Source organism: Oncorhynchus keta, chromosome 35 (genome assembly GCF_023373465.1).
Source record: "Oncorhynchus keta strain PuntledgeMale-10-30-2019 chromosome 35, Oket_V2, whole genome shotgun sequence".
NCBI classification, from domain to species: Eukaryota; Metazoa; Chordata; class Actinopteri; order Salmoniformes; family Salmonidae; genus Oncorhynchus; species Oncorhynchus keta.
Window position 1 is genome coordinate 66,914,210 of NC_068455.1, and position 25,537 is coordinate 66,939,746.

Genomic DNA, 25,537 nt, shown 5'->3' on the forward strand with positions numbered 1-25,537 from the left:
AATGTTAACTCTAGGATTTGTATCATTTTAATTCCGATTTGTATTATTAACCACGTGACAATGATTTTGAGAAACGAAAACGTTATTATTGAACTTAAACTGTTCCACGAAATTTCACTAAGGAAAATAATAACTGTCAAACAGATTGGTAGAAATGGTAGGATAAATTATAAGCTTCCCCAAACTTGAAACTCACGCGCTGCCTAGGAATAGACAGTTGTGAACAGAGCGCACATTTCTTTGTACTGCATAATTACAATGGATATGTGTGTGTGAGAGAGATAGCGAGAGGGGTGTTGTCACTAAGATTGTGCCTATTAAAACTGAGCACAAATGGACATCTATGAGGTCCATCACAGAGAAAAGCATTCACCTCAAATCAGCACCAGCAGGTGGAAAGCACCACTCACTGTACTGCTTGCTAGACTAGGACTGCTGGGCTGCTGGGCTAGTGGGCCAACGCATACATGTTTGACATGGAAAGAAGATGGCCTGCAAGATGAGGGCGAGAGAATGCCATGTTCCTTATTTTATATAGTTCACATTCCCTTTTCGACAAGTTTAGAATGGTAAACAACAACAAAAAATAGTGAATAACTATTGCGAGCACCGCTCCAGATCACTTGATATTCACTACAAGGGGGCGAGAAGAGAGGGGAGAAAGACCCGACTTAACTCGAACTAAACTCTAAACAGCAAGAGCATGTCCGACTCCAAACCCCCACAACTGAATAGATAGGATCATGAGCAAAACATGTCAATGTATATCAATAATGCAACAGAAAATAGTTTTTCAAAGTTTTTTATTGCAACACAAATGATTTCAGATTTACCATTTCACCTTCATCACCCGTACATCCCGCGGCTGTGTTGAATTATTTGTATTTGTTTTTTATTTAACTAGTCAAGTCAGTTAAGAACAAAATCTTATTTACAATGATGCCTACCCCGGCCAAACCCGGACGAAGCTGGGCCAAATGTGCGCCGTCCTATGGGACTCCCAATCACTTCCGGTTGTGATACAGCCTGAATGCATTACAAAAACATATAATGTACATATGTAACAGGGTTATATTGGTGATTCCCCTTGACACTTTATTGTTAAGCCAATGGGTTTTTTGGTTTTAGAATTCCAGCTAATACTAGCTAGCGACTTACTGTGTCTGGTGGGGGGGTTCGTATATTTTGTACACTGCGTCACGTGCAGAGTTGGATGGTGAGCTGTGCATTGCATGACGTGCAACTTTGTGCTGTTTCTATCAGAGTAAAGCTCCATGACTGGTGCTACAAGTTGGAGCTCGTGTCGATGATTGATTGTACACAACGCAAGAAGAGTACTGTTACACATACGTCTATCAAGTAAACCACAAAAAGCAAATAAATATTCAACGTAGTAGACAACCAATTATAGTGACACATGGCACGCTCACTTATCCACACAAATCACTGGATTTGCTATAATCTTCTCCTGAATGCGATCCACGATGTCATCCTTACCTTGCGCCAGAGGGTGGCAGTATTGCTATGCGTAAAATCACTGCGACAGCAACCCGTCAGTCATACAAACAGAGGGGTGTTCAGAGGGGTGGGGGAAACACCATCCACAATACAGGTCAGTGGGTAGGACAGGGTTTCCCAAAAGGACAGTGAGGAGATGCCCCATGTAGGATACATTTTTATGCCTGTCTGAAATCTGTCCATTTTCTTATGGACTACATTTGGCTAAACTGCACAGGCCTTTTGGAGCATGAAAAACAACGTTTTAATTCCCGTGAAACTAGGCCAAATTAATATCTCATCTTGCCTGTTTAAAGGGGCGATGCAAGTAACTGAAATGTTGCAGAATTTTCTATAATGGAGATTATTTTTATTGTAGTCCTCTACATATATTATTTATGGACAATCAGTCACCCCTGTAAAACCTACTGTCATGCAGCATACTACAAAGACAAATGAAATTCAACATCAACAAGAACCAAAGCAATTCTTAGACCTGTTAAATTGATTGGAAATACAACTATTTGGCATTACAAGTAGAACCCACACACATGCTTCTGAGGATTTATGGAGCAAATGATCTACCCAAAATGTACAATATCAATAGAATTTAATCCAAACATGCACAAAAATAGAAACCTGAGTAGAGAGTGGGTCTCTATCTCTCCTGTAAAGTGAGAACCACACACCCCCACACTCTCTGTTGTAGGGTCGATAGAGAAGTAACATTTTGGGGCATGTAGAGACAGGAAAGAATGAGAGCAGTGGGTAGGAGGTCTTAAAACTGCTAATTGACTGTGTTTGTGTCTCTCCAGTCTCTACGGCCCAATGTTCCTTATTATCTACAGCCCACATTCAGGATAACAATAGATATAGAAGCTGTAGAAGGGGATGCCTGTTCTATTCATTCTGATTCTGTGAATAGAACACTGTAGTTGTCTCATTACAGACGTTGAGTTTGAGATCCATAGAGTGCAGTTGGGCCCTACCACAGTGTCATGTTTGATGTGTGTTTTATACATCTTTGCTGACATGAGCACTCAGGGTAATATGATATTGGTCACTCGCTCGCACGCAACCACACACTCACATACACACCCAGGCACATGCATGCACACGAATACACACATACACACACAATAGAATAATAATCCTCAAGGGGCCCATTCTATTGATTTCTCTTTTTATCTTTAAGCCATTTAGACTATAATGGATGGAAACCAGGGCAACTCATCCCATCTCATTATATTGAGGAGTCTTTTCATTGTCCTTCAATATCAAACACATTTCTAAATACACCCCACTGAATAGACTGCCTTATATGGTATTATTACAGTAAAATGACCCTATACTTTATGTGTAATGTTCACAATAATTTAGCTATTTTTGTCATTGTCTTCTATTTCCATCGGGTGAGAGGATGAGAGCACACACACACTTCATTATGATCTGCTTTCCTGCCTCTTTATTGTACCATAATGACTGACCCTAGTGCCCTGTCTCTCCTCCAGGGGGTTCCACTAACCACTGTGTCCCCTCTAGTGACTGACCCTAGTGCCCTGTCTCTCCTCCAGGGGCTTCCACTAACCACTGTGTCCCCTCTAGTGACTGACCCTAGTGCCCTGTCTCTCCTCCAGGGGGTTCCACTAACCACTGTGTCCCCTCTAGTGACTGACCCTAGTGCCCTGTCTCTCCTCCAGGGGGTTCCACTAACCACTGTGTCCCCTCTAGTGACTGACCCTAGTGCCCTGTCTCTCCTCCAGGGGGTTCCACTAACCACTGTGTCCCCTCTAGTGACTGACCCTAGTGCCCTGTCTCTCCTCCAGGGGGTTCCACTAACCACTGTGTCCCCTCTAGTGACTGACCCTAGTGCCCTGTCTCTCCTCCAGGGGGTTCCACTAACCACTGTGTCCCCTCTAGTGACTGACCCTAGTGCCCTGTCTCTCCTCCAGGGGGTTCCACTAACCACCGTGTCCCCTCTAGTGACTGACCCTAGTGTCCTGTCTCTCCTCCAGGGGGTTCCACTAACCACTGTGTCCCCTCTAGTGACTGACCCTAGTGCCCTGTCTCTCCTCCAGGGGGTTCCACTAACCACTGTGTCCCCTCTAGTGACTGACCCTAGTGCCCTGTCTCTCCTCCAGGGGGTTCCACTAACCACTGTGTCCCCTCTAGTGACTGACCCTAGTGCCCTGTCTCTCCTCCAGGGGTTCCACTAACCACCGTGTCCCCTCTAGTGACTGACCCTAGTGCCCTGTCTCTCCTCCAGGGGGTTCCACTAACCACTGTGTCCCCTCTAGTGACTGACCCTAGTGCCCTGTCTCTCCTCCAGGGGGTTCCACTAACCACTGTGTCCCCTCTAGTGACTGACCCTAGTGCCCTGTCTCTCCTCCAGGGGGTTCCACTAACCACTGTGTCCCCTCTAGTGACTGACCCTAGTGCCCTGTCTCTCCTCCAGGGGGTTCCACTAACCACCGTGTCCCCTCTAGTGACTGACCCTAGTGTCCTGTCTCTCCTCCAGGGGCTTCCACTAACCACCGTGTCCCCTCTAGTGACTGACCCTAGTGCCCTGTCTCTCCTCCAGGGGCTTCCACTAACCACCATGTCCCCTCTAGTGTCTGACCCTAGTGCCCTGTCTCTCCTCCAGGGGCTTCCACTAACCACCATGTCCCCTCTAGTGACAGACCCTAGTGCCCTGTCTCTCCTCCAGGATATACCACTAACCACTGTGTCCCCTCTAGTGACTGACCCTAGTGCCCTGTCTCTCCTCCAGGATGTACCACTAACCACTGTGTCCCCTCTAGTGACTGACCCTAGTGCCCTGTCTCTCCTCCGGGATATACCACTAACCACTGTGTCCCCTCTAGTGACTGACCCTAGTGCCCTGTCTCTCCTCCAGGATATACCACTAACCACTGTGTCCCCTCTAGTGACTGACCCTGGTGCCCTGTCTCTCCTACAGGATATACCACTAACCACTGTGTCCCCTCTAGTGACTGACCCTAGTGCCCTGTCTCTCCTCCAGGATGTACCACTAACCACCGTGTCCCCTCTAGTGACTGACCCTAGTGCCCTGTCTCTCCTCCGGGGGTTCCACTAACCACCATGTCCCCTCTAGTGTCTGACCCTAGTGCCCTGTCTCTCCTCCAGGATGTACCACTAACCACCATGTCCCCTCTAGTGACTGACCCTAGTGCCCTGTCTCTCCTCCAGGGGTTCCACTAACCACCATGTCCCCTCTAGTGACTGACCCTAGTGCCCTGTCTCTCCTCCAGGGGGTTCCACTAACCACCGTGTCCCCTCTAGTGACTGACCCTAGTGCCCTGTCTCTCCTCCAGGATATACCACTAACCACTGTGTCCCCTCTAGTGACTGACCCTAGTGCCCTGTCTCTCCTACAGGATATACCACTAACCACTGTGTCCCCTCTAGTGACTGACCCTAGTGCCCTGTCTCTCCTACAGGATATACCACTAACCACCGTGTCCCCTCTAGTGACTGACCCTAGTGCCCTGTCTCTCCTCCAAGATATACCACTAACCACTGTGTCCCCTCTAGTGACTGACCCTAGTGCCCTGTCTCTCCTCCAGGATATACCACTAACCACTGTGTCCCCTCTAGTGTCTGACCCTAGTGCCCTGTCTCTCCTCCAGGGGGTTCCACTAACCACTGTGTCCCCTCTAGTGACTGACCCTAGTGCCCTGTCTCTCCTCCAGGATATACCACTAACCACTGTGTCCCCTCTAGTGACTGACCCTAGTGCCCTGTCTCTCCTACAGGATATACCACTAACCACCGTGTCCCCTCTAGTGACTGACCCTAGTGCCCTGTCTCTCCTCCAGGATATACCACTAACCACTGTGTCCCCTCTAGTGACTGACCCTAGTGCCCTGTCTCTCCTCCAGGATATACCACTAACCACTGTGTCCCCTCTAGTGACTGACCCTAGTGCCCTGTCTCTCCTCCAGGATATACCACTAACCACTGTGTCCCCTCTAGTGACTGACCCTTGTGCCCTGTCTCTCCTCCAGAGGTTTCCACTAACCACCGTGTCCCCTCTAGTGACTGACCCTAGTGCCCTGTCTCTCCTCCAGGATGTACCACTAACCACCGTGTCCCCTCTAGTGACTGACCCTAGTGCCCTGTCTCTCCTCCGGGGGGTTCCACTAACCACCATGTCCCCTCTAGTGACTGACCCTAGTGCCCTGTCTCTCCTCCAGGGGGTTCCACTAACCACCGTGTCCCCTCTAGTGACTGACCCTAGTGCCCTGTCTCTCCTCCAGGATATACCACTAACCACTGTGTCCCCTCTAGTGACTGACCCTAGTGCCCTGTCTCTCCTACAGGATATACCACTAACCACTGTGTCCCCTCTAGTGACTGACCCTAGTGCCCTGTCTCTCCTACAGGATATACCACTAACCACCGTGTCCCCTCTAGTGACTGACCCTAGTGCCCTGTCTCTCCTCCAAGATATACCACTAACCACTGTGTCCCCTCTAGTGACTGACCCTAGTGCCCTGTCTCTCCTCCAGGATATACCACTAACCACTGTGTCCCCTCTAGTGTCTGACCCTAGTGCCCTGTCTCTCCTCCAGGGGGTTCCACTAACCACTGTGTCCCCTCTAGTGACTGACCCTAGTGCCCTGTCTCTCCTCCAGGATATACCACTAACCACTGTGTCCCCTCTAGTGACTGACCCTAGTGCCCTGTCTCTCCTCCAGGGGTTCCACTAACCACTGTGTCCCTCTAGTGACTGACCCTAGTGCCCTGTCTCTCCTCCAGGGGGTTCCACTAACCACCGTGTCCCCTCTAGTGACTGACCCTAGTGTCCTGTCTCTCCTCCAGGGGCTTCCACTAACCACCGTGTCCCCTCTAGTGACTGACCCTAGTGCCCTGTCTCTCCTCCAGGGGCTTCCACTAACCACCATGTCCCCTCTAGTGTCTGACCCTAGTGCCCTGTCTCTCCTCCAGGGGCTTCCACTAACCACCATGTCCCCTCTAGTGACAGACCCTAGTGCCCTGTCTCTCCTCCAGGATATACCACTAACCACTGTGTCCCCTCTAGTGACTGACCCTAGTGCCCTGTCTCTCCTCCAGGATGTACCACTAACCACTGTGTCCCCTCTAGTGACTGACCCTAGTGCCCTGTCTCTCCTCCGGGATATACCACTAACCACTGTGTCCCCTCTAGTGACTGACCCTAGTGCCCTGTCTCTCCTCCAGGATATACCACTAACCACTGTGTCCCCTCTAGTGACTGACCCTGGTGCCCTGTCTCTCCTACAGGATATACCACTAACCACTGTGTCCCCTCTAGTGACTGACCCTAGTGCCCTGTCTCTCCTCCAGGATGTACCACTAACCACCGTGTCCCCTCTAGTGACTGACCCTAGTGCCCTGTCTCTCCTCCGGGGGGTTCCACTAACCACCATGTCCCCTCTAGTGTCTGACCCTAGTGCCCTGTCTCTCCTCCAGGATGTACCACTAACCACCATGTCCCCTCTAGTGACTGACCCTAGTGCCCTGTCTCTCCTCCAGGGGGTTCCACTAACCACCATGTCCCCTCTAGTGACTGACCCTAGTGCCCTGTCTCTCCTCCAGGGGGTTCCACTAACCACCGTGTCCCCTCTAGTGACTGACCCTAGTGCCCTGTCTCTCCTCCAGGATATACCACTAACCACTGTGTCCCCTCTAGTGACTGACCCTAGTGCCCTGTCTCTCCTACAGGATATACCACTAACCACTGTGTCCCCTCTAGTGACTGACCCTAGTGCCCTGTCTCTCCTACAGGATATACCACTAACCACCGTGTCCCCTCTAGTGACTGACCCTAGTGCCCTGTCTCTCCTCCAAGATATACCACTAACCACTGTGTCCCCTCTAGTGACTGACCCTAGTGCCCTGTCTCTCCTCCAGGATATACCACTAACCACTGTGTCCCCTCTAGTGTCTGACCCTAGTGCCCTGTCTCTCCTCCAGGGGGTTCCACTAACCACTGTGTCCCCTCTAGTGACTGACCCTAGTGCCATGTCTCTCCTCCAGGATATACCACTAACCACTGTGTCCCCTCTAGTGACTGACCCTAGTGCCCTGTCTCTCCTACAGGATATACCACTAACCACCATGTCCCCTCTAGTGACTGACCCTAGTGCCCTGTCTCTCCTCCAGGATATACCACTAACCACTGTGTCCCCTCTAGTGACTGACCCTAGTGCCCTGTCTCTCCTCCAGGATATACCACTAACCACTGTTTCCCCTCTAGTGACTGACCCTAGTGCCCTGTCTCTCCTCCAGGATATACCACTAACCACTGTGTCCCCTCTAGTGACTGACCCTTGTGCCCTGTCTCTCCTCCAGAGGTTTCCACTAACCACCGTGTCCCCTCTAGTGACTGACCCTAGTGCCCTGTCTCTCCTCCAGGATGTACCACTAACCACCGTGTCCCCTCTAGTGACTGACCCTAGTGCCCTGTCTCTCCTCCGGGGGTTCCACTAACCACCATGTCCCCTCTAGTGACTGACCCTAGTGCCCTGTCTCTCCTCCAGGGGGTTCCACTAACCACCGTGTCCCCTCTAGTGACTGACCCTAGTGCCCTGTCTCTCCTCCAGGATATACCACTAACCACTGTGTCCCCTCTAGTGACTGACCCTAGTGCCCTGTCTCTCCTACAGGATATACCACTAACCACTGTGTCCCCTCTAGTGACTGACCCTAGTGCCCTGTCTCTCCTACAGGATATACCACTAACCACCGTGTCCCCTCTAGTGACTGACCCTAGTGCCCTGTCTCTCCTCCAAGATATACCACTAACCACTGTGTCCCCTCTAGTGACTGACCCTAGTGCCCTGTCTCTCCTCCAGGATATACCACTAACCACTGTGTCCCCTCTAGTGTCTGACCCTAGTGCCCTGTCTCTCCTCCAGGGGTTCCACTAACCACTGTGTCCCCTCTAGTGACTGACCCTAGTGCCCTGTCTCTCCTCCAGGATATACCACTAACCACTGTGTCCCCTCTAGTGACTGACCCTAGTGCCCTGTCTCTCCTACAGGATATACCACTAACCACCGTGTCCCCTCTAGTGACTGACCCTAGTGCCCTGTCTCTCCTCCAGGATATACCACTAACCACTGTGTCCCCTCTAGTGACTGACCCTAGTGCCCTGTCTCTCCTCCAGGATATACCACTAACCACTGTGTCCCCTCTAGTGACTGACCCTAGTGCCCTGTCTCTCCTCCAGGATATACCACTAACCACCGTGTCCCCTCTAGTGACTGACCCTAGTGCCCTGTCTCTCCTCCAGGATATACCACTAACCACTGTGTCCCCTCTAGTGACTGACCCTAGTGCCCTGTCTCTCCTCCAGGATATACCACTAACCACTGTGTCCCCTCTAGTGACTGACCCTAGTGCCCTGTCTCTCCTCCAGGATATACCACTAACCACTGTGTCCCCTCTAGTGACTGACCCTTGTGCCCTGTCTCTCCTCCAGAGGTTTCCACTAACCACCGTGTCCCCTCTAGTGACTGACCCTAGTGCCCTGTCTCTCCTCCAGGATGTACCACTAACCACCGTGTCCCCTCTAGTGACTGACCCTAGTGCCCTGTCTCTCCTCCAGGGTGTACCACTAACCACCGTGTCCCCTCTAGTGGGGTATCAGCAGTAGTCGGTTTCCTGCAAAAACCAATTGGCGCCAACTACCTCACGGACCCATACAGCCAAATAGAAACGAGGGGAAGTGAGTGTGATCATTAGTACCTGTAGGAGGTCCGTAATGAGGTCTGTGTCCACATTATGTTGCTGCACTGATCGAGGAAATGAGACGTGAGATGCAGGCTATACTCCAATGTGCAGTGTATGTAGTAGGCCTATCCACCTATATGTAGCCCTACCAGTATAGGCCTATACATATGCAGGCCCATACATCTACATATTGGCCTATAGACCTACATGCATATTCACATTTAGTTATGCATACGTAGTCTAAAAGGTCAACAAGTCATTAGTCTATGACCCTGAAACTCAACTCTGGACCTCGAAGCCAGTGTCACTGCGTTTGCTTTCGTTGTTCACCTCTAATCAGGAACTGATTTAGACCTGGTACACCAGGTGGGTGCAATTAATAGTCAGTTAGAAAAGAAAACCAGCAGGGTCCGGACCTCGTAGGGTCAGAGTTGAATACCCCTAGTCTATGAGAACAAGAATAGTCTGTGTCCGAAGCATATAGACCAGGGCTGTCCGACTCTGTTCCTGAAGTGCTACCCTCCTGTAGGTTTTCACTCCAATCCCAGGAACAAGGTCTGGAGCAAAAACCTACAGGACGGAGGCTCTCCAGGAACAGTATCAAAAACCTACAGGACGGAGGCTCTCCAGGAACAGTATCAAAAACCTACAGGACGGAGGCTCTCCAGGAACAGTATCAAAAACCTACAGGACGGAGGATCTCCAGGAACAGTATCAAAAACCTACAGGACGGAGGATCTCCAGGAACAGTATCAAAAACCTACAGGACGGAGGATCTCCAGGAACAGTATCAAAAACCTACAGGACGGAGAATCTCCAGGAACAGTATCAAAAACCTACAGGACGGAGGATCTCCAGGAACAGTATCAAAAACCTACAGGAGGGAGGCTCTCCAGGAACAGTATCAAAAGGAAAAGGATAAATAAATTCATATTCCTTATATTAAGCAACCCAGACGGCACCATTTTATTTTTCACAGATAGCCAGGGGCACACGCCAACACTCAGACATCAAACAATGGATGTGTTTAGTGAGTCCTAATCAAAAAGGGGACAATCACACTCTCTCAGAAGCAGACAAAGAGTGTGATGTGTCCGAACTCAAAAAGATGTCGCATAAAGCTTAATTAATTTTGTATATTATTTTTATTATTTTCACTGCATTAGGGATAACGTACACAGACACTGCAACTTTCTCCAGTGTGTAGGTACAAATCCTTTTGATTCAAGACAGCATTTGTAGGGAACACAGGTGAGCAACTGATGCACAGCAGGTGCTTCTAATCAGTCTGCCAGATCAGAGGCAGTAGGGAGGAACAAGAATGTCCTCTTGATAAGTGCATGAATTAGACTTGTTCTGTTCTGCTAAGCATTCAAAATGTAACAAGCCAATTTCGGCAGTCAGAGAAAATGTATAGAGTAAAAAGTATATTATTTTCTTTAGGAATGTCGTGAAGTAAAAGTTGTCAAGTATTAATAGTAAAGTACAGATACTTTCCACCACTGATAAAAACTATTGAGCCACTGACATGCGCTTCTTTCTGCGTTGGATGGCCATAATGATCTGTTCCAGGATCCTGTCTCTGTTGTTCCTCATGTTGGCCTGGGCCTTCTTCAGGAGGTGGTCGATCTCCGGCGCACCGTAGTGAAGCTGGAATGTTTTGTACTTCTCCCTCTCCTTCTTAATCTCGTCCTCGTCTAGGAAGAGAACAGAACAATGTACTTGTCTTACATCAGCTGGCTTGTGCTCAGATGGGAGGGGTGGACATATGGGAGGGGTGGACATATTTGAGGTGTGTCCTTAAGAAAATGTTCAGCAATGTAATAGAGTCATGACCTTTCAAAAAAGTAACATTTTGTTAGCTACGCTATAAAACCGAATAGCGTATAATTACAGCACTATGTAACAGGTATGTCAGCTACCCACTGTAATGTTAGTTGGCTACTAATACATCAAACATCCAGTATATTTACTAACTGCCAAATGTTTATTGACTTGATTATTCACGCCATTCAAACGCTTAGCTAAGTGGTATAGTGTTGCAGGTCTGTTCGTAAATTCGCTCTGGCTATCTACTCCGATTTCTGAGCACTCTCATCTGACAATACCAGAGCACAGAATGAATAAATACATTTACGAACGCTCAACACCCATTAAATGTGACTGATGTCAGTAAACGTTGGCAAAGAAGCTTAATTGTTCTTAAATGTTCTGAGAGCGAAACGCTCTGAATTTACGAACGGACAAGCTGACAACTCCCTGACACTCCCGATTGAATTTACGAACAAACCCAAAGTCTAGCTAGTAATTTGTTATGTAACAAGCTAACACGCGGTTGCATAGCAACAGCATCAACTTCTGGTCAACATGCGGAGCGATAGTATACTCAACTGAAAGGATCCCGTTAATTTACAGTATGCTACATTGGACTAATCGTATATACACGTTAAGTATGTAGTATACAGTATGTTAGTATGGGTATTCGAACACAGCTTCTGTGTTTTTATACTTTTCAGGTCACTTCGTAAGTGGCTGAATCTCACCGGAAAAATCATCTGAGGGAGGGAAACAGCGCCCCTCTGTGTCAGTATGTGTAGCTCATGCATCTGATGCTGCCTGGACCCAAAGAGTATAAACATGTTGCAGCAGTAGCATTTGATTGAGTGATGCCAGCAAGCATTTTGGACTTCCTTTATCATTGTTTTAAACAATTATCCTATCAGCATTGAGCTGATCTCAACTGTGGGTTATCCTAGTGCAGCAAAACGCACCCCAAGGGAGGCCAGTTTGGATTTACACCAATCAAATCCTTTCCTAAGAAAAACGTCATTTTCAGAAAAACGTCAGTTTCTGGTCTGCTTGTGTTGATGTCCAGCAGTAGCTTGCTTGCTAAATAGTCCCTTTCCTAAACCATGGATGGAGATGGGGTTTTGACTTAATTCTCTCTACAGGCCAAGGATTCTAATGCCGATTCTGATGTAACCATAAATGAATATGTTGTGCCACTGGCTTGACATGATTGAGGTTCAATAGACTTGTTTCTGTGTTTACAAACATTCCCACACGAGGGCGAGGTGTGCAACCTGGTGTCAGAACAAGGGGGAGTTCTTATAGAACGCCAGCAAGAAAAGCCTCTACATGTTGCTTATGAGTGCATTTCACACTACTTTTGGATTATAATTGGATTTTAAGGTTTGTATGAATGTCCTGCTATTTCAATGATCGTGAGCATTCTAGATAACTGCTGCATCGAAAATAGTTATTTTGCAAAGATCACAACCAAATATAATCTTAGCGACTGTTCAAGCAAGAATCAAAACATCATTGTAAGCATATGAGAACCCCAAAAAGTTATTTTGTTTAGAAGTAATAAAAACAAAGCTATGCTGTTTAATGGGTGAAGATGGCGATGGGTTACGCAATGCCGCCAAGAGTCACGCGCATCTGTAGGGTCTATATGTAGTCTAGTAGTCTCATGTTAACTAGCTAGCTAATTTAGCTGGGTCATGGTTGCCCATGCAAGGAAGTTAGGCAAGCAAGAATTTTAGCTAGATAGCCTATGACAACAAAAACTAAAAGCCATAGACCGTTATGTCAACATGAAAGAGACGAGGATGGCATTGGTGTTCAACTAGTCTACAAGTAGGGTGAGTCAACATTTTCCATTTTACTTGTTCACACATACACACAGAGAAATTATTACCATGGACAGCCATGTGATATTTAGCAACATTGGACTAAATTGTTTTTTGGTATCTTTAAGTTTGTTTAGATTTACCATTGTGTTTTGTGGGAACCACAGGAAGAGTAGCTGTAGCAAATGTGGCTCCTGATAAACAATACTAATGCCATCATAAAACGCAGACAGTTGGTGCAGATATACAGGAAAAAGACATGACACAGAGAAAAACTAAGTCAGAAAGGGCGTAGTCAGAGAGACAAAGATAATAGACAGAGAGACAGTGACTACTATGATGACTACCACACACCATGGCAGTTCTGCAGGTTGAACAGGGGCATGTGCATGATGGTGGGAGTGTGTTGCCCCTCAAAAACGTAGCAGTCCTGAGGATGGTCTTTCTCCTTCCTTATATCGTCATTCACTGGGGGAAAGGGAAGCTTCAGCTCATCCGCATACTGTTTGGCACTAAACACCGTCTGTGAGGAGCAGGACCAGTAGTATGGTTATGTCAATGTCCTTCTCCAAACTAGCCCTTATTCCCTAATTCCTAGGCACTACTTCCTTCTCACTAGGCCCTACTCCCTAGGCCAGGAGTGTCATTCAGTCCAGGGAGGTCCGAGTGGCTGCAGGTTTTTGTTTTTTCAATGAAGACCTAGACAACCAGGTGAGGGGACTTCCTTACTAATTAGTGACCATTCATCAATCTAGTACAAGGGTGGAGCGAAAACCCACAGACACTCCCTCCATGGAATGAGTTTGACACATGCCCTAGTCACTACTCCCTAGAGAGTGAGCAAGAGAGGGGGGAGAGAGAGAGGGTCACTACTACTTAGAGAGCACACAAGAGAGAGATAGGGTCACTACTACCTAGAGAGTGAGCAAGAGAGGGGAGAGAGAGAGGGTCACTACTACCTAGAGAGCACACAAGAGAGGGGGGAGAGAGAGAGGGTCACTACTACCTAGAGAGTGTGTGTGTGTGAGAGAGAGAGGGTCACTACTACCTAGAGAGCACACAAGAGAGAGAGAGTCACATCTACCTAAAGAGCACACTAGAGGGGAGAGAGAGAGAGGGTCACTACTACCTAGGCACTTCATATTCTTCTGAAAGGCTTGAATAGGAATAATTGTGTGTGCGTGTGTGTGTGTGTGTGTTTGCCTCAAATGGGTCTTCTTCGCTAAAGTCCAAGGAGATGATGAGGTCGACCTTCCTGGAAGTGCGCAGGACAGGGGGGTAGGGAGAGTTGATCTTTAATGCAGCGTCTACCAGGTGAATCTTCTCTTTGAGTCGCATGCTCTCCGGAACTCTAGCATCTGGGGAGATGGAGATGGAGAGGCAGAGCGAAAGGAGGGGTAGAGAGTGAGGGGGCGTAGAGCGAGACAGGGGGATAAAGAGAGAGCGAGCGGGGGAGGGAGGTTAGAAAGCGAGCGGGGGAAGATTGAGAGCAAACGAGTGAACGGGGGAGGGTAGAGGGAATGAGCGGGAAGAGTAGAGAGAACAAGCGAGCGGGGGAGGGTAGAGAGGGCGGGCGAGCGGAGGAAGGTAGAGAGGGCGAGCGAGCGGGGGAGGGTAGAGAGGGCGAGCAGGGAAGGGTAGAGAGGGTGAGCGGGGGAGGGTAGAGAGAGCGAGCGAGCGAGCGAGCAGGGGGTAGAGAGAGCGAGCAGGGGGGGTAGAAAGAGAGAGCGAGCGGGAGAGAGAGAGTGAGCGGGGGAGGGGTAGAGAGCGTGAGCGAGAGAGCAGGGGAGGGTAGAGAGAGATAGCAGGGGGGTAGAGCGGGGGAGGGTAGAGAGGGAAAGCAAGCGAGAAGGGGGTAGAGAGAGAGAGCGGAGGGGGTAGAGAGAGCGGGGAAGGGGTAGAGAGAGAGCGCGAGAGTAGAGAACCAAGAAAGTTTATATTTTGGAGGGAAACATAAGATCCTGATGACTGATGCTCGTTATGCTATCATGTTAGGAAGAGGTCTGATGTTACTTTACCTTTGATCTCAAAGAGGAAGTTGGATGTGGTTCCCCATTTCCATTCAATGAGCAGATGGAAAAAGATCAGTACAATCCAAAAGATTGAATCTGGGGGAGACACACCAATTTCAATTATTCCTAACTGGTAAAAAAAAATATCTCAGTTCTCCCTTTCTGGAGAGGACAAGATAATAAACATTTATCTCATGTCATTGTGATGAGAAAGTTTGGGAACGTGAAAGTACAACACGGTCTCATAGCAAAACGTGCATGCTGTAACGAGCTGGCAGCACACAAGTAATCATCAATTCGGAGTGCAGATGCACGTGACCAAATAGTAATGGCAGTGGTAAATGTGGTTTGATTTTGGATATTCCTATAGGGCTAGTTAGAGACCATCGGTCAATTTCAATGACTTAAAAACCTCAAACCAACTATAAATTGTAGAAATTCAATTTAAACATATAAAGCATTTATTGAGAACTAAAAGGTGTGCAATTGCCTCTTACATTTACTGACTGTCCCTAAGTAGCCCCGGCTGTCCAAAGTCAAATCTATTTTGACACGGTCATACACCACAATAATTGGTGAAATCATTTGGCTAACTCCTCCCATCTGCGATCACGCACCCACAACAATTCACACCCCGAAACCAACTCACTTTGAATTCAGTCGTGGCTGCTAGCATCTCTTAATGAACCAATCTAAAACTAGGCCAAATCAGGAAGTTCAGCCACCCTTTAACTTGGACTGGTTAGGATTAGTGATGGGGAAACTAAGCTTCCTTAAGCATTGAGGCTTTCCAGCCAAGTGTGTCGAGAATAGGTTCATTACTCTGAGCTTCCTTATCCATTCACAATGCACATTAGTGAACACATCTGCTGGTCAGCAAAAAATAGCAAGGTGTGATTATCAGAGGGTTTTGTCTCCACAGATTTTAGCAAAGCTCTGTGGCACAGCAGTAAATCATTGTCTTCAAATAGGTTCACTGTAATGGATAGAACGGAATGAGAAATCGTACTAAACTCGTGTTTGATATGTGTTTGATAGCGTTCATGATGCCATTCCCAAGCAGTACAATAGCCTGTCCTCTGATTTCTCACTCCACCAGCCTCCCCTATTGGAGCTGTACTAGATACAGATGTCCACTGTTTATAACTACCTAGTACCATATACCCTCTTACACTAAGACCATATTACCACATAACCATACTGCATTTTACATCCAGGTCCCCAAATCGTCTGTAAAAAAACTCAGCTCCAAGGCATCAGGTCAGTGAACTAACATGGTCTTGAGTCACGAAGGCAAAGTCAGGTAATAGAAGTGGTACTGTGGAAGTTAGTGTTACCTGTGCAGGTGTAGGATCTAATGCCTCTAAGTATAAAAGTACTACATAGTGCTACCTACCTATAAAGGGCTCTTCAGTTGTCTCTGTGGGAGAACCCTTTGATAACCCTTTTGGGTTCCATGTAGTGCCTTTTCCACAGAAGGTTATAAATGGAACCTAATGGGGTTCGACAGTACATGGAACCCATAAAGGTTCAAGTGTTCTCCCACACGGACAACCAAAGATTCCTTTTGGAACCCTTTTTGGTTACATGTAGAGCCTTTTTCAGAGAAGAAAATACGTGGAACTTAATGGGGTTCAACAGTACATGAAACCCATAATGGTTCTTCAAAGTGCTCTCCCACACGAACAGCCAAATAATATTTTTATATCTCAGAGTGCAGGCTGTAGTTCAACGGGCTAACCTGGTGTTGGAGTAATAAAATGCCTTTGTTACCATTGCAGTTGCAGCGCTGGTCCTTCCAGTCTTTTGCCCAGCTGTCTGAGGAGAGGATGAGCTCCAGACTGACTGTCTCTATGAACTTCTTTCTCTCCACCAGGCTGGTTCTCTTCCAGCTCTCAGGGTCCATGTTCCACAGCATCTCGCCCTTACTGCTCACAAGACCTAGAGTCATTATACACATTATCACTAGGGTCATGATTATGGTGTCTTTGTGCACTAGTGAGTGTATAAGTGTGTGTCTTTACCTTCCAGTAGTTGTCTCAGTGTGGTGATGACTTTCCATGTCTTCAGTGGATCTGGGTCCTCAGCGTACTTGATCAGCTCAAACACAAACCTCACCACTCGGGAGGGCACACACTCACACACCTTTACCTTCCCGCTTCTCTCAACCATATTCATGTTCTCTTTCAACATCATGCTCTCGTGCCCTGCAGAACAGAACAGGTTGGTCACGTGTAGCAGAGATGATTTGGAAACACAACCTCCTCTCATGATAAGTAGCCTTGGCAGAGACATGTAAAACTCATGTGTCGCCCTCGGACCTTGAGGATGACCTCTTGGCCTATTCTATTCCAGCCATTACAATGAGCCTGACCTCCTACAGCTCCTCCCACCAGCCTCCTCTAGTCCATTTATCTCCCCACACAGACAGTGCCCAACACTAAGGAGTTTTTTTAACCATCCGACTGCCTGTGTGTGGGGAGATAAATGGACCAGAGGAGGCTAGTGGGAGGAGCTATAACAGGACGGATCATTGTATTGGCTGGAATGGAGAAGTTGGAACGGAGTCAAATGTATTGTCTACTACTGTCCTGTAATTTATTGTCTAGTATTGTCCTGTAGGTTATTGTCTAGTATTGTCCTGTAGATTATGGTCTAGTAGTGTCCTGTAGTTTGTTGTCCTGTAGTTAATTGTCTACTAATGTCCTATAGTTTATTGTCTACTATTGTCCTGTAGTTTATTGTCTACTATTGTCCTGTAGTTTATTGTCTACTATTGTCCTTTAGTTTATTGTCTACTAGTGTCCTGTAGTTTATTGTCCTGTAGTTTGTTGTCAACTCTTGTCCTGTAGTTTATTGTCTACTATTGTCCTTTAGTTTATTGTCTACTAGTGTCCTGTAGTTTATTGTCCTGTAGTTTGTTGTCAACTCTTGTCCTGTAGTTTATTGCCTGCTATTGTCCTGTAGGTTATTGTCTAGTATTGTCCTGTAGTTTATTGTCTAGTATTGTCCTGTAGGTTATTGTCTAGTAGTGTCCTGTTGTTTATTGTATAGTATTGTCCTGTAGTTTATTGTCCTGTATTTTATTGTCTTGTATTGTCCTGTAGTTTATTGTGTACTACTGTCCTGTAATTCAATGTCTTGTATTGTCCTGTAGTTTATTGTCTAGTACTATCCTGTAGTTTATCGTCCTGTCATTTATTGTCTAGTATTGTCCTGTAGATTATTGTCTAGTATTGTCCTGTAGATTATGGTCTAGTAGTGTCCTGTAGTTTGTTGTCCTGTAGTTAATTGTCTACTAATGTCCTATAGTTTATTGTCTACTATTGTCCTGTAGTTTATTGTCTACTATTGTCCTGTAGTTTATTGTCTACTATTGTCCTTTAGTTTATTGTCTACTAGTGTCCTGTAGTTTATTGTCCTGTAGTTTGTTGTCAACTCTTGTCCTGTAGTTTATTGTCTACTATTGTCCTTTAGTTTATTGTCTACTAGTGTCCTGTAGTTTATTGTCCTGTAGTTTGTTGTCAACTCTTGTCCTGTAGTTTATTGCCTGCTATTGTCCTGTAGGTTATTGTCTAGTATTGTCCTGTAGTTTATTGTCTAGTATTGTCCTGTAGGTTATTGTCTAGTAGTGTCCTGTTGTTTATTGTATAGTATTGTCCTGTAGTTTATTGTCCTGTATTTTATTGTCTTGTATTGTCCTGTAGTTTATTGTGTACTACTGTCCTGTAATTCAATGTCTTGTATTGTCCTGTAGTTTATTGTCTAGTACTATCCTGTAGTTTATCGTCCTGTCATTTATTGTCTAGTATTGTCCTGTAGATTATTGTCTAGTATCGTCCTGTAGTTTATTGTCTAGTATTGTCCTGTAGTTTATTGTCTAGTATCGTCCTGTAGTTGATTGTCTGATATTGTCCTGTAGTTTATTGTCTAGTATTGTCCTGTAGGTTATTGTTTAGTATTGTCCTGTAGTTTATTGTCTAGTATTGTCCTGTAGGTTATTGTTTAGTATTGTCCTGTAGGTTATTGTTTAGTATTGTCCTGTAGTTTATTGTCTAGTATTGTCCTGTAGGTTATTGTTTAGTATTGTCCTGTAGTTTATTGTCTAGTATTGTCCTGTAGGTTATTGTCTAGTATTGTCCTGTAGTTTATTGTCTAGTATTGTCCTGTAGGTTATTGTCTAGTATTGTCCTTTAGGTTATGGTCTAGTATTGTCCTGTAGGTTATTGTTTAGTATTGTCCTGTAGGTTATTGTCTACTATTGTCCTGTAGGTTATTGTTTAGTATTGTCCTGTAGGTTATTGTCTAGTATTGTCCTGTAGGTTATTGTCTAGTATTGTCCTGTAGGTTATTGTCTAGTATTGTCCTGTAGGTTATTGTCTAGTATTGTCCTGTAGGTTATTGTCTAGTATTGTCCTGTAGGTTATTGTCTAGTATTGTCCTGTAGGTTATTGTCTAGTATTGTCCTGTAGGTTATTGTTTAGTATTGTCCTGTAGGTTATTGTCTAGTATTGTCCTGTAGGTTATTGTCTAGTATTGTCCTGTAGTTTATTGTCTAGTATTGTCCTGTAGGTTATTGTCTAGTATTGTCCTGTAGTTTATTGTCTAGTATTGTCCTGTAGGTTATTGTTTAGTATTGTCCTGTAGGTTATTGTCTAGTATTGTCCTGTAGGTTATTGTTTAGTATTGTCCTGTAGGTTATTGTCTAGTATTGTCCTGTAGGTTATTGTCTAGTATTGTCCTGTAGGTTATTGTTTAGTATTGTCCTGTAGGTTATTGTCTAGTATTGTCCTGTAGGTTATTGTCTAGTATTGTCCTGTAGGTTATGGTCTAGTATTGTCCTGTAGGTTATGGTCTAGTATTGTCCTGTAGGTTATTGTCTAGTATTGTCCTGTAGGTTATTGTCTAGTATTGTCCTGTAGGTTATTGTCTAGTATTGTCCTGTAGGTTATTGTCTAGTATTGTCCTGTAGGTTATTGTCTAGTATTGTCCTGTAGGTTATTGTCTAGTATTGTCCTGTAGGTTATTGTCTAGTATTGTCCTGTAGGTTATTGTCTAGTATTGTCCTGTAGGTTATTGTCTAGTATTGTCCTGTAGGTTATTGTCTAGTATTGTCCTGTAGGTTATTGTCTAGTATTGTTTTGGAGTATTGTTTTACGTTTTTATTTTTGATTGAAGGGGATTCTCTTCATTGTTGTTTCTTTGTGTTTCTGCACTGTGTCTGTTCCTGGGTTGTATTGTTGTTTTATTCTTTCTTATCGACTTATCTTTTTTATTTTGTCTCTCTATCGTTGTCTTTGATGGGTGTTTTATTATCTGGATGGGTGGGGTAAGGGGAGGGGTGAAAGACCACCTTAGTATTAGTTATCCTGATTTTAAGACATTTTTGTCACCTAAAGATTTGGTAAAAATTCAAATAGAAACATTATTTTCCACAAATTAACTCAAAGTGAATGTTGTTTCAATGATCTGAAATCCAATTTACAATTCTACACATTAGCCTTGCAGACTAACTAACGCGATGCACTGTGGCTTACCTTCAAATAAGCCCCAGATTTTGTTTGCTACCTCAGCAATGTTCCCTTTTGTGTCTGCAATGGCACTCCCACAGATACCTGCCCAGCAACAACAAACAAACAACAATAAATTGATGTGTGTGTGCACGTTTGCTTGTACATGTATGTGTGTGCACGTTTGCTTGTGCATGTATGTGTGTGCATGTGTGTGTGTGCACGTTTGCTTGTGCATGTATGTGTGTGCATGTGTGTGTGTGCACGTTTGCTTGTGCATGTATGTGTGTGCATGTGTGCGTCTATGCGTTCCCCACCTTGAAGCAGAACCATGTCCATTTCCATGCTCTTCTCTATCAGAGTCCCGCCTTTAAACCGGCTCCCGAGACAGGAAGTGGGGACGAAAGCGCCCAATCCGGAGAAGCCGCTCTCGTGGGGGGTCATCTCAAACCACACCGCTACAGTTAAACAGTGGGGGAGAATTGTCTGAAATGACACCCTATTCCCTATAAAGTGCACTACTTCTAAACAGAGGCCGACTGGGACTCAGACTAATGCCTGGCTTGGTTTTTGGGTGTCTACAGTAGAGTGTTTGTTCATGTTGTATTCATTGTTTATATTGTTTGTATTGTTGTATTGTTCTGGTTCTAAAACACTGAGACAATTGAGACAAAAGCGCTATACAAATCCATTTCATTGATTGATGCTGCATTCACAGTGCATTCGGAACTCATTATATAAAGATGACACCTAAGTTTTCCATTCTGAAAGTATCAGAATCAACCGGTAGGAACCTATATGGGAATTGATTTTATCTCAGAAGTTCAGATTTTCCGAGTTTGCGTGAATGCTGCATAACAGTCACCTTTAGTGTCATCCTGTCTGTAGCAGTCCAGTTCTATGGCGCTGTAGATGGGGTAGGGGTTGATGCTGTCCCTGTGAGCATCGTCAGAGAGACAGCGAGTGTCCATCTGATACAAGGTCGAGAGAAAAAGGGGGAAGAGAGATAATCTGCTCAACAGAGGCAGAGAAAGATACATACAGGCAAACAGACAGACACACACACACATGCAAACACACACACATAAACCATACACTAACCTCATTCATGAAATAGCAGGCAGTGAAGACGCCCCAGAAGTCAGTGAGGCTGAAGTCCTGGTCGCTGTCTTTCCGCATTATCAGCCAGTCCACAGCCTTCTTCAAGTCCATCGTAGGACCCGTCATCTTCTTTATCACCTCATCACAACGCTTATTCAGCGACCAATCTGGATCGCTGTACAGGGATGACATGCACCTGTGTGTGTGTGTGTGTGTGTGTGTGTGTGTGTGTGTGTGTGTGTGTGTGTGTGTGTGTGTGTGTGTGTGTGTGTGTGTGTGTGTGTGTGTGTGTGTGTGTGTGTGTGTGTGTGTGTGTGTGTGTGTGTGTGTGTGTGTGTGTGTGTGTGTGTGTGTGTGTGTGTGTGTGTGCGATGGGTGGACGAGGGAGAGAGATACCTAATTTATTTCAGCACATTCAAAATGAACTTTACCACTAAGAATAATAGCAAATAAGTGTGTGTGTGTGTGTACCAGGTGGTGCCTGACACTCCACACATGTAGAGGAGGCTGCCCAGCAGGTTGTCCTGTTCTAGCTGATGCAGAGATCCCAGCATGCTCACTGCTGCCCTGTCACCTCCACCTGACCCCAGCAATGCTATGTTAGGAACATCCTCCTGAAAGATGGGGATAGAGAACCTTTATATATTCACTTTGTATATTATCTACCTCACTTGCTTTGGCAATGTTAACACATGTTTCCCATGCCAATAAAGCCCTTGAATTGAAATTGAATTGAATTAAGAGACACAGATGGAGAGAGACAGTGAGAGAGAGAGAGACACAGTGAGAGAGAGAGAGACACAGAGACACAGAGAGAGAGACAGAGAGATCAAATTTAGAAAATTTCACATCAGTGTCCCATCATACATTATATAAGAGAGAAGGTGGGGCTGGGCTAACAGGTAGCTGGAGACATGAGGGGGTATCCCTATGTAGATGGATGTGGAGTGAGAGAGAGAATGAGAGCTTGCACTAGAGAGAGAATGATCAAAAGAAAGAAGAAATTAGAGTACCCACTAGTTCACAGTAGATATCCAGACTGTTCAGCCACTCCTTAATCAAAGTCTTCCTCACCGTCACGTATTTTATCTCTTCATCATTAATGGAGTCAGAAAGACGCACAGTCTGACAGAATGAACAAAAGACAGCAAAAATGTATGTGTACAGGATATTATTTCATAATGATTCAATGTCTTTAATTGAGCCATAACACTTCTAAAGTAACATGGCATTTCATAAACAGTTATTGTAAGATAAATAACACATAATTCTGACATTCTGACTCACTTTGTCAGGAAAGCATATTATATTACTTAATTCTGGATGCATATTCATATGTACAGTTTGGTATGTTACAGACAAATGTCATCGTTATATTGTGTAAACATCAACATAATGAAGTAAGTTTCCTTTCATTATGATTGAATTTGGTGAGTTTAGTATTGACAGCAATAGAAAAGGGTTCTGTTCAGTGTATATTTGAGCGAGATCAGCAATGCAGTAGCAAAGTATTTGATGAGAACCAAACATAATATTGCGTGGTTTATTTCAGACAAATGTCCTACTATATTGTGATGATGAGTTTCTTACCTCAGGAGTATCTGTTTGTTGCAACATTGTTCTCTCTGAGTCCACTAAAACAGATCCTTTAATAAACACAAACCAATCCCTTGGTTTTTATGCATGTCTTAGAGTCAGAAAACTCTCAATAAGATGTTATTTAGGTTAAAGAAATATTATAATACTAATAACAGTACTGTGATAGTCAATTACTCTCTAAATGATCACATTTGGGTCTAAGGACTTATAGTACTCAGTTGAAACCCAAAGACATTCTAATATATTTTTTAATGTCCTAAACACGTCTATCAATCTGACTGCAAAACTAGAAGCCAAAGACTTTAGACTGATTTGAATATAGGTCACCTGCATCATTCTATAACACAACAATCAACAATATTTATTAGCAGATTGAAGACAGATTGTCACAAATGGATTTACAACCATTTAATATATATAAACAATAAAACACACAAAGTCTACATGCAGTGTTTAGACAGAGAAGTCTTACCAGAAATGTACAGTACAGCAGACTAGTCCAGTCTTAATCTTCACCTCCAGTTGATCTCCTCTTGATCTCCACACTCTAGTCCCGTCCTCTGTCATCTTATATAGGCCCAGTTACACACACACACACACACACACACACCCTTAAGGTTGACAGTTACATAGAAAAATGCAGGAAACACTTATCATGCCCCTTTTCTATGGTGGTGAGTATTTCTTTGTTATCAAATCAAATTGTATTAGTCACATGTGCAGAATACAACAGGCCTTACAGGGAAATGCTTACTTACAAGCCCCAAACCAACATGGCAGTTTAAAAATAAATATATGGATAAGATTAAGAAATAAAAGTAAATAGTAATTAAAGAGCAGCGATAAAATAACAATCGCGAGACCATATCCAGGGCAGTACTGGTACAGAGTCAATGTGCAGGGGCACCGGTTAGTTGAGGTAAAATTGACATGTAGGTAGAATTATTAAAGTTACCATGCATAGATGATAAAAACAGAGAGTAGCAGCTGTGTAAATAAGGGGGGGGGGGCAATGCAAATAGTCTTGGTAGCCATTTGATTAGATGTTCAGGAGTCTTATGGCTTGGGGGTAGAAGCTGTTTAGAAGACTCTTGAACCTAGACTTGGCATTCTGGTAACACTTGCCATGCGGTAGCAGAGAGAACAGTCTATGACTAGGGTGGCTGGAGTCTTTGACAATGTTAAGGGTCTTCCTCTGACACTGCCTGGTATGGAGGTCCTGGATGGCAGTAAGCTTGGCCCCAGTGATGTACTGCCCTCTGTAGTGCCTTGCGGTCGGAGGCCGAGCAGTTGCCATACCAGGCAGTGATGCAACCAGTCAGGATGCTCTCGATGGTGCAGCGGTAGATCCTTTTGAGGATCTGAGGACTCATGCCAAATCTTTTCAGTCTCATGAGGGGGAATAGGTTTTGTCGTGCCCTCTTCAAGACTGTCTTGGTGTGCTTTGACCATGTTAGTTTGTTGGTGATGTGGACACCAAGGAACTTGAAGCTCTCAACCTGCTCCACTGAAGCCCCATCGATGAGAATGGGGGCATGCTCGGTCCTCCTTTTCCTGTAGTCCACAATCATCTCCTTTGTCTTGATCACGTTGAGGGAGAGGTTATTGTCCTGGCACCTCACGGCCAGGTCTCTGACCTCCTCCCTATAGGCTGTTTCTTCGTTGTCGGTGATCAGGCCTACCACTGTTATGTCATCCGCAAAATGAACGATAGTGTTGGAGTTGTGCATGGCCGTGCAGTCATGAGTGAACCGCGAGTACAGGAGGGAATGAGCACGCACCTCTGAGGGGCTCCTGTGTTGAGGATCAGCGTGGTGGATGTGTTGTTACCTACCCTTACCACCTGGGGGCGGCCCGTCAGGAAGTCCAGGATCCAGTTGCAAAGAGAGGTGTTTAGTCCCAAGGTCCTTAGCTTATTGATGAGCTATGAGAGAACTATAGTGTTGAACTCTGAGCTGTTGTCAATCAATAGCATTCTCACATAGGTGTGCCTTTTGTCCAGGTAGGAAAGGGCAGTGTGGAGTGCAATAGAGATTGCATCATCTGTGGATCTGTTGGGGCGGTATGCAAATTGGTGTTTGTCTAGGGTTTCTCGGATAATGGTGTTGATGAGAGCCATAACCAGCCTTTCAAAGCACTTCATGGCTACAGACGTCAGTGCTACAGGTTGGTAGTCATTTAGGCAGGTTACCTTAGTGTTCTTGGGCACAGGAACTATGGTGGTCTGCTTAAAACATGTTGTTATTACAGACTCGGACAGGGAGAGGTTGAAAATGTCAGTGATGTCATGGCTTCTGGTTGGGGCATGTATGGCCACTTTGGGGATGACGTCATCGATGCACTTATTGATGAAGCCAATGACTGAGGTGGTTGGTGTACTTATCAATGCCATCGGTTGTATCCCGGAACATATTCCAGTCTGTGCTAGCAAAACAGTACCGTA

General features: G+C 45.4%; 1 protein-coding gene and 1 long non-coding RNA gene across 2 annotated transcripts in view; one reads left to right on the forward strand and one right to left on the reverse strand.

Annotated features, from left to right (window-relative positions):
- LOC127916096 (uncharacterized) overlaps window positions 1-25,537 on the forward strand; it is a 57,115-nt gene that overhangs the window by 22,684 nt on the left and 8,894 nt on the right. The gene's annotated exons all lie outside the window — the stretch shown is intronic.
- LOC118368884 (cytosolic phospholipase A2 zeta-like) lies at window positions 10,691-23,663 on the reverse strand. The gene is made up of 14 exons (XM_035753346.1): window positions 23,567-23,663; window positions 23,086-23,141; window positions 22,513-22,620; window positions 21,967-22,109; window positions 21,496-21,691; window positions 21,260-21,365; window positions 20,712-20,852; window positions 20,422-20,499; window positions 16,909-17,091; window positions 16,658-16,825; window positions 14,891-14,980; window positions 14,076-14,230; window positions 13,227-13,395; window positions 10,691-10,934 (listed from the first exon to the last, which is right to left on the reverse strand). The coding sequence occupies exons 2-14, from the start codon at window positions 23,110-23,112 to the stop codon at window positions 10,750-10,752; spliced, it is 1,749 nt and encodes a 582-aa protein (XP_035609239.1). The 5' UTR covers window positions 23,113-23,141; window positions 23,567-23,663; the 3' UTR covers window positions 10,691-10,749.